A 14,425-nucleotide genomic window follows, 5' to 3' on the forward strand; every position below is an offset into this window, starting at 1 on the left:
TGGTTGATAGAATGGAAGGATTTTAATGGATTTGCTCTAGAGCGGTAATGATTGGAGTTTGATTTCACATGTGATACATGTTGGGCATCATGACGAAGGCCTCTTTGGGCCGTATCGACTTTTCATGGACAAATTATTGGGACACCTTACGCGTTCACATACGGCTCGACACGAGCATCAATACAATACCTCTTTTTTTGCGCTCTGCGTAATCTCTGCTTGATGTGCATTTTTTCAGTTGACTTGAAGTCAGACTATAACAAAACACAACATGACCACTAAGGTTGTGGTGGTTGTGGGGTGTCGCCCTGTGATTGGTTACTGTTTCCCAATCGGGTGCTCGAGGTGTTAGCTTGTAAACAAGCGAAGTGATTGTCTCACTACCAATGGAGGAAATGCTCGAGTCCAATTCAATCGTGTTTTTATCATGCTTTTTTTTTTTCTTTCGAAACTGAGATAATTCGTATTTCGTAGGCACCTCTTCGAGTGTTTATTTGTATACCGACCATTTTTCCTGTGTTGCTGATGCTTGTATAGATACGTCATGACAGAACAATCGCCTTCAATTACGGTTTGATTGCAGCAATACCCTTGACGCCACAGTGTTCCATGTGTGCTTGATCTTGTTGCTATCTTGTTAGGTCTGGGCACTAGGCAGTATGTACCTACTAAGGTACTGAGTTGGGTACTAAGTTAGGAGCCGAACCCTTTCAAGCCTATGCTCCGTGTCAATCAGTCCAGAGGTCAACATAGGGTAGCTGTTAAACTACCTTAGGACAGATTTCTTACCACTGGCTGATGTCACTTATGATTAAGGTATTGGTGCGGAGAAGGACAATGTTTATTGATAGATTCAAAGTTCGTGGCTCACATCTTTTGCGTTGATCAATCTCAAGACTAACAAACCACTAAAGACATCTCCTTGTTTCGTTCAGAAGCATAAGGTACTCAAAATCCCGAATTTTGCTGTTGGCCGAACAGCTGTTTCTACACTTATACCGAAGCTCAAAGAATAATCCAATTATGGCTCTGTGTGTCCTTGTAAACACTATTATGCCTCTTGGACTTAATCAGCCAACATTTTATTTTGATTTAAAGTTGAGGCTTATTACGCTTGTGAAATTAACCATTCATCCGCCAATTGTTCCATGGACAGCTGTCTTCTTCTCGAGCCTTCTGTGGGACATGACCTATTCTGTAACTACAAGGCAGAGGCTGTGAGGCTTCCGTTGATTTCCCCGCCCCCCCAGTTCCATGGGAGTACCTGACAGTCGGCATCTGCACCTTCCTTCTTCCAACCTTAGTGGCTCCGGGCCACGGCCCCCGCTCTGCACCTGTTCGTGATCCCTGAAATTTAGGCGGCTCTGGGCTTCTTCTTTCTACGTGTCCTCAACACTAACACAGAGCTCTCCACTCATTGTTAAGACGCCACCTTTCGCTTCTTCACTCTCCCCATTCTACATTCCACCTCACTCCTGGACCTCTTATCTCCTCGAGCGCTGGGAATACCCTCATCAAGCATACACTCTTTCTTCAGCCATACGTCTTTTGTTTGATTGTGTTCCTGCTCCTCTTCTTGCGCAGCCTCTAGTGACGTCCTTAATTACCTGCTGAAGCTATTCCGTCACTTCCTTCATCATGAAGCTCAACGCTGTTGCAGCGGCCATGTCGGCTGCCATGCTTACGGGCAACGTCCACGCCGAGGACATCAAGGAGGCTTCCCCTTCTGTTCCCGACAAGCTCCCTACATTCACTGTGAGTTTTTATTTATTTATCCCCCTCTTCATTTCAATTAGCAGTTGAGCTCATGTATGAGCGCTATGTAGCTCCTCATGAGCTCTTGACCCAGTCAATTGATGGCTAACCCATCCGTACAGCCGACCGTTGTCAAAGCCGACTTCCTCGAGCAGTTCACCGACGACTGGGACCAGCGATGGAAGCCCTCTCACGCGAAGAAGGACACATCTGGCTCCGAGGAGGAATGGGCTTATGTTGGCGAGTGGGCCGTTGAAGAGCCCGTACAGTACAAGGGCATCGAGGGCGATAAGGGTCTTGTTGTCAAGAACCCTGCGGCGCACCATGCTATTTCCGCCAAGTTCCCTAAGAAGATCGACAACAAGGACAACACCCTCGTCGTCCAGTATGAGGTGAAGCTGCAAAGTAAGCATGACTCTGGAATCCCACTCGGTGATCGCGCGCGCTGACATTTTCCCCTTCAGATGGCCTCGAGTGTGGTGGTGCTTACATGAAGCTCCTTCGCGATAACAAGGCTCTCCACCAGGAAGAGTTCGCAAACACAACCCCCTATGTGATCATGTTTGGTCCCGACAAGTGTGGCCACACCAACAAAGTCCACTTTATTTTCAACCACAAGAACCCCAAGACTGGCGAGTATGAGGAGAAGCATCTCGATTCTCCCCCCACCGCCAAGATTACAAAGACCACCGAGCTTTACACCTTGATCGTTCATCCCAACAATACCTACGTCATCAAGCAGAATAATGAGGAGGTCAAGACCGGCAGCCTCTTGGAGGACTTCACCCCCGCTGTCAACCCCCCGGCCGAGATTGATGATGCGAACGATAAGAAGCCTGAGGACTGGGTTGACCAAGCACGCATTCCCGACCCTGAGGCCAAGAAGCCTGAGGACTGGGACGAGGAAGCTCCCTACGAGATTGTCGACGAGGAAGCTGAGAAACCCGAGGACTGGCTCGAGAACGAGCCCGCCACCGTCCCCGACCCTGAGGCCGAGAAGCCAGATGACTGGGATGACGAGGAGGATGGCGACTGGATCGCCCCTACCGTCCCCAATCCCAAGTGCGCCGACGCCTCTGGTTGCGGCCCATGGACCAAACCGATGAAGCGCAACCCCGACTACAAAGGCAAGTGGACTGCGCCTTACATTGAGAACCCGGCATACAAGGGAACTTGGGCGCCCCGCAAGATCAAGAATCCCGACTACTTCGAGGACAAGACCCCTGCCAACTTTGAGCCCATGGGAGCCATTGGTTTCGAGATCTGGACTATGCAAAATGATATTCTCTTTGACAACATCTACATTGGTCATTCCATTGAGGACGCCAACAAGCTCGCTGAGGAGACATTTGGTGTCAAGCACCCCATCGAGAAGGCCCTCTTTGAGGCCGACAAGCCAAAGCAGGAGGATAAGCCCAAGTCCCCCAGCGACCTCAAGTTCCTCGACGACCCTGTTCATTACATCACCGAGAAGGTCGAGCTCTTCAAGGCCATTGCCGCTCAGGATCCCATCGAGGCCATCAAGTTCGTCCCCGAGGTTGCTGGAGCTTTTGTCGCCATCATCATTACTGCCGCTGGCCTCGTCGCTGTTCTGTTCAACCTTGGCAAGTCACCCGCTGTTCAGCAGACTGCCGAGAAGGCATCCGACAAGGCCAAGCAGGTCAAGGATAAGGCTGCTGAGGCCACCGCTACCGGCGCTGAGCAGGTCAAGGGCGCCGTTAACAAGCGCACCACTCGTAGCCAGTCATAAGGAAAACGAGGTAATCTCAGATGGTTAGTTGTATCAGGTGGAGTGATATTCAAAAGCGGACGGAGAACCTGTGGAGCTAAGAAGAGAAGCAAGTTTGGAAGAAAATGTATGCAATTCTTACGATTGATTGATTTGGCGCACCAGAGCAGCGATAGGGATATCAAAACAATTGATAACTTTTCAAGCTGACCTCACTCTTGATCGGTTAATGGCTCGTCTTGGTGTTCCATGTGTCTAGACCACTCAAGAGGTACTATGAAGTATGGCGCTGGCATTGTTATCTCGGTTTGTTTAGTTTCGTATTTACAGTAGGTCAACTCGACAAGTCTTAACCTCTGGTAGAGGTTTTTACCCTTTCACCGAAATCGGCGTGCATTCACAGATAAGAGTATCTAGTATCAGCCTAGATCGGAACTGAAAAGACGAACGCCCTCCATAAACATATATTTACGTTGGAGAATCATGGAAGGTGACCCCGACGTCCGATAGATAGAGTCAAAAGAATCGAAGTGGCAGGTCACTTGCGAAGTTGAGATAGATTTGTTTCCCGATTAGGCAGGCGAAAGGAGACGAACAAACGGAGTGATAGATGTAGTTTCTGGCCGGCAATCTCAGCCAGTAGGAGTCTTGAATTGGGAGACGAACCTCAGACCGTGGTATCCATCGGCATTGACGGTAACCAGCGGACAAGCCGGAGCTCACTCGGCAATTACCCCACACTATGTGATTTGGTAAAGTCGGACCGTACCCACTTTCCAGAAATTCCAGCCCAGCTCTTGGGGGAAGTTGCTAGCTTATCATGAGTTGCTCTTGCCGCCCCGCACTGACTCGCCTTTGGTGCTTGTAAGTGGTGACCTTCTCAGAGGGAAACGCCCCTCCAATTGCCTCCGCACCGTTGACATAGCCGGGACAGTTTCTCAGTATAAAAGTCTAGAGAACCCATGGCCTCTTGAATTCTGGCCTCTTTGTTGCTTCATTGGAAGTTATCGAGGTCAATTGCTCTCGCTCTCGCTCTCGCTCTCCTAGCTCTTGTCTCTCTCACTTATACACAACGTATTTGAGCCTCATAGACTATACTGTCGTCTTCATCATCACTATCACCATCATGCGTCGCGCAATCTCTCGCGGCCTGGGTGCTTCCAGCCGATCTACTCCCGCCCTTTCTCGATCTTCTCTCCTCGCCTCATCTAACATCACAAGCGGTGCATCCCACGTCGCTGCCAGGCGCATCCATGCGACAAGCAAACAGCTTCAGCCCGTGACGGCTGCCCTGGCCTCAACCGCCAGCAGTTACCCTACCACTCACGCAAAGGTCGAGGCGGTCGATACTCCCTACTTCATCGACAACAAGTTTATTTCCTCCTCGACCGATAAGTACATTGACTTGCACGATCCTGCTACCAACGAGCTCGTTACTCGCGTCCCTCAAATGACCGACGCTGAGATGAAGGCTGCTGTTGCAAGCGCCGAGAAGGCCTTTAAGTCATGGAAGAACACTACTGTCATCTCTCGACAGCAGATCATGTTCCGATTTGTCCAGCTTATTCGTGAGAACTGGGACCGTCTCGCTGCTAGTATTACTCTCGAGCAAGGCAAGACCTTTGCTGACGCCAAGGGTGATGTCCTTCGTGGCCTTCAAGTCGCTGAGGCTGCTATTGCCGCCCCAGAGCTTCTCAAGGGTGAGGTCCTTGAAGTCTCCAAGGACATGGAGACCCGAACCTACCGTGAGCCTCTGGGTGTCACCGCTGCTATCTGCCCCTTCAGTGAGTAATTGGCGAGTCGCTAGCATCATCCCTCAGCTAATTAATGTGTAGACTTCCCTGCCATGATTCCCCTTTGGTGCATCCCTATTGCCACAATCACTGGAAACACCCTCATACTTAAGCCTTCTGAGCGTGACCCCGGTGCTGCCATGATCATTGCTGAGCTTGTCCAGAAGGCTGGCTTCCCTGAGGGTGTTGTCAACATCATTCACGGCGCCCACCGCACCGTCGACTTCATCCTTGATGAGCCCGCTATCAAAGCGATCAGCTTCGTTGGTGGTAACAAGGCCGGCGAGTACATCTTCAGCCGTGGTTCCGCCAATGGCAAGCGTGTTCAGGCCAACCTGGGCGCCAAGAACCACGCCGTCGTCTCTCCTGATGCCAACAAGAACCAGTTCATCAACTCCATTACTGGTGCCGCTTTCGGTGCTGCCGGTCAGCGCTGCATGGCTTTGAGCACTCTTGTTATGGTTGGCGAGACCAAGGAGTGGCTCAACGAGGTCGCCGAGCAAGCCAAGCATCTCAACGTCAATGGTGGCTTTGAGGAGGGCGCCGATCTCGGTCCCGTCATCTCCCCGCAGAGCAAGGAGCGTATCGAGAAGCTCATTGAGTCTGCCGAGAAGGAGGGCGCTACTATTCTTCTCGATGGCCGTGGCTACAAGCCCAGCAAGTACCCTAACGGCAACTGGGTTGGCCCTACCATCATCACCAATGTCACACCTGACATGACCTGTTACAAGGAGGAGGTCTTCGGCCCAGTCCTTGTTTGCCTCAACGCAGAGTCCATTGATGACGCTATCGACCTTGTTAACAAGAACGAGTATGGTAATGGTACTGCTATCTTCACCAGGTCTGGTGCTACTGCCGAGACCTTCCGCAAGAACATTGAGGCTGGCCAGGTGGGCATCAATGTCCCTATCCCTGTCCCTCTGCCCATGTTCTCTTTCACTGGTAACAAGAAGTCTATCGCTGGTGGTGGTGCCAGCACATTCTACGGAAAGCCTGGCATCAACTTCTACACTCAGCTCAAGACTGTAACAGCTCTATGGCAGAGTGCTGATGCCGTTGCTAAAAAGGCTGATGTTTCCATGCCTACCCAACAATAATCAGGCAGTAACTCAGAGAGTGGATTTGATTTAAAAGCAAAAGCGAACAAGCAAGAACGGAAGATGGAAAACGGGATATTGATGTAGAATGCATATCTGCTAGCATAATAAGGACAATAGTCAGGCTGTTGGGCTTAGCTGAGTGTCATGAATTTCAAAAACATTGGAAACTTCATTATATTTCGCCATGTGTCGTACTCATCTTGTGTCTTGTCGTAGTTGCGACTATGCCACATGTGGGATATATGTTCTTGGCAGTGTCAGAATGTTTTTCAGTGCCAGATGTAGAACAATTATCCCACCCTGCCTCTATGAAGAGGCGTAAGATTGGAAGAACGACTAGTAGAGAGATATGTGGTGAAGAAAAACAGCTGGTAAGAGAGAATCCCAGATGAACCAGTGTAATTTAGGGACTTTAGAAAGCAGCTCTAGATAGAGACATATGCATTCTTTTCCTAGGTATTCTCTGGAATATCAGTGCCTTGACGGGCAAAAGACACCTGAGCACACTCTCTCATGTATTCAGAGCTGATAAGAAAGAGAACATGTGAAGGCGTACGTACGGCGGTAAAACACGATGATAGTAATAATAAACAAATGTAAGCTGATAAATAAAATAGATTCCGTGATATGAGTAGTGACTAACTACCAAATGTGTCGTAACATGAGCAAGATTACGCCCATCTGGCGATCGATCTTACTGTGGTGGTGGCCCTCTTCTACTGCCGACAATAACGTCTGTGTCTAAATATGCCTTCCTGGCCCCTCCTCCTTCTGTGAGTGGTGATTGATCAGGCCGCGATGGCCTGTCTTGCTTAGTTCTTCTCAATGGTGATGCAGGCCCATGCTGGGTACTGTAGGAGTTTGCATCAGGGATGATAGTATATTGTCAACAACTCCGTACTCCTGGATATAAGAATTCGAAAATGCCAATGTGCACAGGGATCTCTTATCCCCCAGATGGCTCTCGAAGAATTTCAGATAGAGTACGGGCGAGTCTAAGGGTTGCGTGGGCTTTGGCTGGTCCTCTATATTAACTCATGATACCCTCCCGAGCTTACTGCGTTGGAATTTTCATGAATCCGTCGTAATATTCATCGAGCCATCGGGCTGCCTGAACACCAGACTCATCAAGGCTTGAGTCCCAGCGACCTATCGAGCCGACATAACCATCGGGACGAACGTTAACGATCGCTACTTCGCCAGGCCCCAGGCTACCAAGCCATTTATTCGTGCACAAGGAGCCACGGGTGTCCTGATCGGGAATATCGTCGAGGTAGAAGGTCCAACGGCTATCCTGCAGAAGAGGTGGAAGATCTGAGATTTCGATTTCCGTCTTGGGCATGGTGGCTGATTGACTTGTGAGCAAGCGGTCTCTAGGTACAAGATGCGAAGGAACTTACTGATAAGGCCAAAAGTGAAGAGGTGGCTGACAACGGTGTATCGCTCAGGTCGGGAATAAACATCCTCAGGAGCTGGTGCGCGAGGTTGAGAAGCATAAGAAGCGCTAGCAGCAGCAGATAGACGGCTAATAAAGGAGTCTGTACCTGCAATAGCATGGCAGAATGTCTGCAGAAACGGTGCTGACTGTTGAACATCCCACATAAGAAGGTAGATTCGGAACTGGCCGAGCATAGGGATGTCAAGCTGGATATCCACAGGGTTGGAGTCGATGTATCGAGTCACTTTGGCGGGAGGCAGAAGGCAACCTGGCTTGGCGTCTCCCATTACAAAATGGTTATTTCCAATTCCTGGCCTGTTGATGGCGTTCTCACCATATTCAGCACCAATTCCAGAAATGAAACGAACGTTGGTTCTGAAGTTCTCAGCGAGTGCAATAGCGTCGCCACCGGCAATTTGGTTCGCATGCTCGTAGTCAAAGTTAACCAAGTCTAGGGCAATCTTGCGTCGTTCTTCCTCGTAACTCTCGAGAAGATTTGGCTTGGCCAAGCCTCGAACCGCAAGGTTCAACTTCCACGACAAATTCCATGAGTCGTGCATTGAGGTGTTCATACCCTGTGCTGACTTGGGAGAGTGGGTGTGGCTAGCATCACCAGCCAGGAATGCTCTCAAGTGGCCATCGGTGAAGCGACTAGCAACCCTCTGACCAACCTGATACCGGCCGAACCACTCAACGTACTTCCAGTCCAAGCGGAACGGTGCCATAATCTTCTTCGCGCGCTTCATCATGAACTCCTGACCCAGATCGCGGCGATCAAATTTGGCACCGGCCTTCAGCTCAATATAGAAACGAGTCATATTCCTCTCTCGAGGAATGATGAGAATTGAACCGTGCTCTTGTGAGTAGACGAGCGTCTTGGACCAAATATCGGGGAAGTCGGTAATCAGTTCGCCGTCGAGAACGCCCCAAATGGCAGCCTGAGACATGCCGACAGCCTTGACATCGGGGATACTCTTGCGAACCTTGGAGTGTGCGCCATCACCTAAGTAGTAATGTCAGTTTCTGAGCGTACAATAAGTGAGGGTTTGCGACTCACATCCAATCAGGTATTGAGTCAGAACCGAACGCTTGTCTTGATTGACATTGGCACGGCAGTTGACTTGAAGGGGACCAGTCTTGTTGTCGGGGACGCTGTACGACTCAAAAGCCATGTTTCGACGAACCTCCTTGCCACGCTTTTTCATATCCTCAAGAAACAGCCCTTCGACCATGCCTTGATGGACTAGAAGAATATAGGGGTCGAGAACATCGATAATAGGCGGATAATGGACTTCGCGACCAAGCCGACGAAGAGGTTCGTCCGCGGTGCTGCGCCAGAATGCGATATCGAAGACACGAACACCTTGTTTTAGCAAAGTATCTGATAGTCGCATTTGTCGGAAGGTTTCGATCGTCTTTGGCTGAAGGCCATCGGCTCTATTGTCGAGGTCAATTGGGTTGTTTCCAGTGGTACAATTGAATGGCGGTGATAGGCTTACCTTCCCACGGGCGTCTGATCGGCTCGATCATCGATTACCTCAACGTTGATGCCGAATCTGGTCAGGTTTGCGGCCAGCATTAGACCGGCAGGTCCTGCGCCAACAACACATACTTGACATTCCAGCGGAGGCTCAGGAAGACTGCGAAGAAGAGCCAGAGGATCTTGAAAGGGAGGAGGAGAGCCTTCCTGGCGCTCGCGATGTGCTGGAAAGGGGATTTCCATTTGATCCATGTCGTCAGATTGGACAATGCTAGGCACCATGTTACAGTGGAAGTCTTTGGAGGATCACAAGATCATGGACGACCTCTGTCGGTTCAGACTGTTGACAGAGTGTCGTCCGGCAGTAGTTGCGAGAGGTAAAGGCGGCGGAGGCTTCTGAGTTCCGGTAGAAGATGCTGCGTATGATCAAGCTGGCGACAAACGGCAAAGGGTGTGGAAAGCAAAGGATATTCGGTAAGGTGATATTCTCCGAGGAAGTCCGTCCACTCAGTTATCGGGTGCTGTGTGTATCACACCCGGGGTGTTATGTGAGCTCCGTGATATCGTCCGATGAGAAGAGGTTGTCAAGATCGAAGTCGCAAAATTGAATATGTCGTAAGATGTCAAGGAGATGTCGAGGAGGTCGAGCAGTAGTATTAATTGGATTTGTATGATAGAAGATATCGATCGGTAAGTGTATGGGGTTTTTGAGGTCGCGGGGCAGAATGGTCGAGTAAACTATTGGGCAAGCTGAATCTGACTGACAAGCTACAACTGAGACGACAAGGGTTTGTGCAGATATGCAGGCTACGATGAGAATGGCGAACAAGGCGGATGAGACGGCCACAGCGATGGCAGGAACGAAGATACAGACGACGGACGACGGAGCACGAAGAGGGACACCGAGGTGAAGAGAGGATAAGAGAGGGGCTAAGTATGAAGCTATTCCGAGCCTCAAGGTCAGATATAGGAAATACAGCACCCACGAACGGGCAGGTACCGGATTTCGGGGGTTGATGGCAAGCGACGACCGGGGTGCTACGATGCCCTGGCCTACCTTACATGGATCAAAAAGAGAGACAGAGAATGGATGGGAAGGACCAGCCCAGGGTCGAGGGCAACAAGGGCAAGTGAGATGGGGTCACAATTGCCTGGAGCAGAAAAAATGGCATGACACGATTATCGACAGCAGGCGGAGGCAGGCGACGCCAGACCTGACGAGGAGACAAGAAATGGGCTGATTTCGCGGGAGATTTTGCTGGTTCGCTGCCACACGGTCCACTCAGACGACACGGTTGACACGTTCAACTGGGTCTAACTTCCAGGGCCCTTCCTCGAATGCTTCCGCCAAGCTCGTTCACTCTTTTTCAATGGGTCCTTCCTGTTGGAATGCAACTTGAAGGGATCCACATGCTGTCTCTGGACCTGTCCCCGCTTGACGATATAGCATGTGATTGGACGATAGTTGATGAATTGAATGCTTTTGTCAACCCCCAAAGCCAAAGCACCAGAAGTTTTGAAGGAAAAGGGAAAAAATAGATGGGACAGCCCGGTTGGCATCATCACTTTAATCAGATCCAAGCACAAACACTTATATCAAAGTGCAGATATCTCTGAAGCAAATAGTGACGAATCGACGGCAGAAAATAAACACCGCTAGAAGGAAGGTCTGGAAGGCTAGACCACGGACCAGGTCATGCACCAAGACCTAGACCAATCCTCTCAACACTACTATCTCCTCCTCCTTTACAATGACACTTTGGGCCAAGACAAAAAAAGACGTTGAACCCGTGGCACACGCTCGCACTGTTTCGTCAAAGAACCCACTTCTGCGGCTTCTAGTCTCCGATGAGAACGTGGTGTGTCTGGTCCCAGATTGTGTGTTTGCTGCTCTGACAGCAGCAAGGATCATGCACTTTGTTATGTACGTAGATGGACTTCTCGTACAATATTCAATCCGCATCTGCTAACCTGTTATACCCTTTTCAGCTTTGGTCCAGTGGTTTAGCTGCGGTCAGGACATGAACGATGGAGTATCAGTGTCTGACATCGCATGTTATTAAGTTCCTTTTGCCTCTTCTCCCATACGCCTGCAGGAACTCAGGGTCTTTGAGCCAGGATGAGGCCGTTCTCGGGCGGTGTCATTATCAAGCACGGCGAGTGGGTGCGATCCATCCATCTGACACCGGTTTCCCCGGCCTTTGTCTGAAGTTTTGTAAGGGCAATGACATATCTGGCTAAGTTCTGTAGGTTATCAGCTGAAGTTATCTAAAGTCGGGGAATTGGCAAATGCAGCAAAGCCACACCGTAAGTTGTGTTATATATAGGAACCGTTTCATTGACTCAGATGGGATGGATCTGCTGGCAGTAACACACAGATTCAAACTGATACATGCAGGTCTTAGCTCAGGGCTTATGTACCTGATATCGTCCTGTGCAACAGAAGACGCAAGCATGATACTGAAAAAGGGACTAACTTAGCATGAAGATTCAACGCAACCTGCAAGTGTTGCAATTTTCTCAACACCGTTTGTTGGTTACTTAAACGGACAGCCACTTAGTTTTCACAAATTCTCAGATTCTCATGGTCTGCCATGTATCGCCTGTCCCAGGATGAAACCTGGGTACAGTCTGCAAAGACCCATGCCTTACATGTTACGCTGCCACATTTCAAGCAGTTGAGCTGACGATGGAGCCCTTCACCACGATATGCAGCGAACGATGATCATCTCATGATATATAATTGAGCAAGGTATCTGGCAGAACGCCCCCCCTTTTCACCTTGATTGCATATGCAAGCTGTCAAACTCATCACAAATATTGTATATGCATCAGCATCGAAGCTGATCCTTTGGCGCAGTGCAGCGTAAGCGATGTCTCTCATCTCATCTTGTTTGTAGGTGCCTTGCCAGCCAGCTCACCCGTTGGGAGTCTTCCGCATTGGAGCCAACCCAAGTACTGGATGTCAATATGTTGACTCATTTATCGTGTCATTATATCGGCCCATCATTCGAATTATGCCGCGCGTTGTATGCATCCTACTAGAGCGGCATGTCTGAGTGCTCTTAAATCAGTCAGTTGGCACCACCAACATGATATAACATCCGGGCTGGGACATCACCAACACAATGGTACTCTATTACATGGATGACCTATAACGCACAGGCTGGTTCGGACTTAGGTATCTAGGCAGCCCCAGCCCCCGCGCACGCCCTTTATAATCGGACCTTGGGTCTTGTCGTAGAGTGACACTTTGAATAGGCTCGAGAATGAGTTTATCAAGTGTCTCTGTTTAAAACTCATGGGCCCTACCTCAGTAGACCGTATGAAAACTGTATTATTGCAAAAGACAAAGATTTACAATGTCTTTAATGCTCCAGTGTTCCATTTATCTGTCACCATATGCTTAGACTACGTTCCCTGACAGTGACAATTAATGATATCACGACTGGGCGGTTCTGTGTTGCCTACCACAATTACCTAGTCCCATACAATGTGATAACGTACAAGCGGTGCAATATGGCAAAATGAAACAATAGCAACCACAACTCATCCGCAACATTCTAGCACCTAACAAGGCAGTCTTGATCAGGACACCAAAACCGTACTGGCGGTTGCATTCCCCTCAGCTTCTTTCTCCTCACCATTGTTCTCAATGGCTGTATCCACATCCTCAATGACTTGACGACCACTGAAGTTCTTCATATATGCCTCTGCCTTGGCTCTCACGGGAATTGCATACCAGTCCGGTTGCATACGCAAAGCAGCCAGAATGGTTCCCGTGCCAGGAATCACAACATGCCCACTACGCCCTGTGAGAACCTGCCTAACTACTGCATCGGCCACCGACTCGGGTGCAAGTGGTGGCATCAAGAAGTCGGTGTTTTGGTAGTATCCTTTGAAAAGAGCAGTATTGGTGGGACCTGGATGGACGATTACAGTCCTGACCTTGGGCGCATTATATCGGGTAGTCAACTCAGCGGTCAAGCCTTCGTGGAAAGCTAAAGCAGCTGCTTTTGAAGCACCATAGTCTACCAGGTTAGGAATTGTCAGCCAGCTCGCATAAGATGTCAAGGTCACAACCATGCCGTGGTTTTTGGCGACCATATCAGGAACAAATGTCTTTGCTATCCAAAAGGGCGCAAAGGTGTTGACGTCAAAGGTGAAGCGGATATCGCTGGGCTGGGACTCCAAGATAGTCTTGCCCCTGACAACTCCAGCCACGTTGATAACGACGGTCGGATGTCCCACCTCAGCTCTAATCTTTTCGGCGACGGCCTCGACGTTTTCGGGCGATCGTAGGTCGCATTGAAAGTAGTGCACGTTGGCCACTATTGGGTGTGAAGTCAGCCTCCTCTTCCTGTTCTGAGCCTGAACTGGGGGTTAGATATAAGATAACATACAAACTTCGAAAGACATGGGCTGAACATCAAGAACGACAACTTTGACGCCCATCTCCTCAAATAGCTTCACGATTCGCCCTCCAATACCTCCCGCACCACCTGTTACGAGAACAACTTCGCGCTTCCAGTCATATTTGTCGTCAACCCAGTTGTTTCTGGTCTTATCGGACCACCATCCGCTGGCCCATCGTGCCAGAGCAACGTAGAATAGCGTTTTGAGGTGGCCGGAGGCGCTAGGATGAAGAATGGATAGATCTTGACCCTTCTTGGTGAGGCGAGCGAATAGCACGAGTGGAAGTAGGAGAGCTGGGTTGAGGGCAGTCTGACGAATGAGTCGTAATACAACGTCAGCGCAAAAGCCTTCTCGCGGGATGAGTCCTTGATGGATCGGCATGATGGCGTCTGAGTCTGGTGTAAGTCAATATCTTGTGGTCAGATTACACCGAGATACGATTACTTTTCCAAATGGAAAACAAGCAGTGTACAGGTCCAGGTGAGCAGCTCAAGTACTCGAACAACGTACTTTGCGCCTCAGATGCGCATAGGCATCTCTTATGGAGGGGGAATGGGCTTGATGCATGGTTCTCATGATGGAGCATGCAAACCGAGGTCCTTTTCCACGAACAGCTACCAACTCGCTGCTCGCTGCAGTAGTTGGCAGGGATGGGAAATCCGGGGTAATAGTCAAAGAGCTATTCGTCAGGGTTCTCGTAGCAGCTCCTACCGA

General features: G+C 49.8%; 4 protein-coding genes; 2 read left to right on the forward strand and 2 right to left on the reverse strand.

Annotated features, from left to right (window-relative positions):
- Positions 1 to 1,638: 1,638 nt before the first annotated feature.
- Positions 1,639 to 3,505, forward strand: FFUJ_01010 (probable calcium-binding protein precursor cnx1; the record flags this gene model as incomplete). XM_023568696.1 has 3 exons in its annotated part: positions 1,639 to 1,755; positions 1,878 to 2,160; positions 2,220 to 3,505. The coding sequence occupies 3 exons, from the start codon at positions 1,639 to 1,641 to the stop codon at positions 3,503 to 3,505; spliced, it is 1,686 nt and encodes a 561-aa protein (XP_023424522.1).
- A 1,105-nt stretch (positions 3,506 to 4,610) lies between these two features.
- Positions 4,611 to 6,374, forward strand: FFUJ_01009 (probable methylmalonate-semialdehyde dehydrogenase (acylating); the record flags this gene model as incomplete). XM_023568707.1 has 2 exons in its annotated part: positions 4,611 to 5,268; positions 5,320 to 6,374. The coding sequence occupies 2 exons, from the start codon at positions 4,611 to 4,613 to the stop codon at positions 6,372 to 6,374; spliced, it is 1,713 nt and encodes a 570-aa protein (XP_023424523.1).
- Positions 6,375 to 7,431: 1,057 nt separating this feature from the next.
- On the reverse strand, positions 7,432 to 9,547 carry FFUJ_01008 (related to phenol 2-monooxygenase; the record flags this gene model as incomplete). XM_023568718.1 has 4 exons in its annotated part: positions 7,432 to 7,724; positions 7,778 to 8,818; positions 8,873 to 9,252; positions 9,315 to 9,547. 4 exons carry the CDS (start codon positions 9,545 to 9,547, stop codon positions 7,432 to 7,434), a joined length of 1,947 nt encoding a protein of 648 aa, XP_023424524.1.
- Positions 9,548 to 12,883: 3,336 nt separating this feature from the next.
- Positions 12,884 to 14,092, reverse strand: FFUJ_01007 (related to a retinal short-chain dehydrogenase/reductase; the record flags this gene model as incomplete). XM_023568729.1 has 2 exons in its annotated part: positions 12,884 to 13,626; positions 13,699 to 14,092. 2 exons carry the CDS (start codon positions 14,090 to 14,092, stop codon positions 12,884 to 12,886), a joined length of 1,137 nt encoding a protein of 378 aa, XP_023424525.1.
- Positions 14,093 to 14,425: the final 333 nt, after the last annotated feature.

The sequence above is a fragment of the Fusarium fujikuroi genome, chromosome FFUJ_chr01 (assembly GCF_900079805.1).
Source record: "Fusarium fujikuroi IMI 58289 draft genome, chromosome FFUJ_chr01".
NCBI classification, from domain to species: domain Eukaryota; kingdom Fungi; phylum Ascomycota; class Sordariomycetes; order Hypocreales; family Nectriaceae; genus Fusarium; species Fusarium fujikuroi.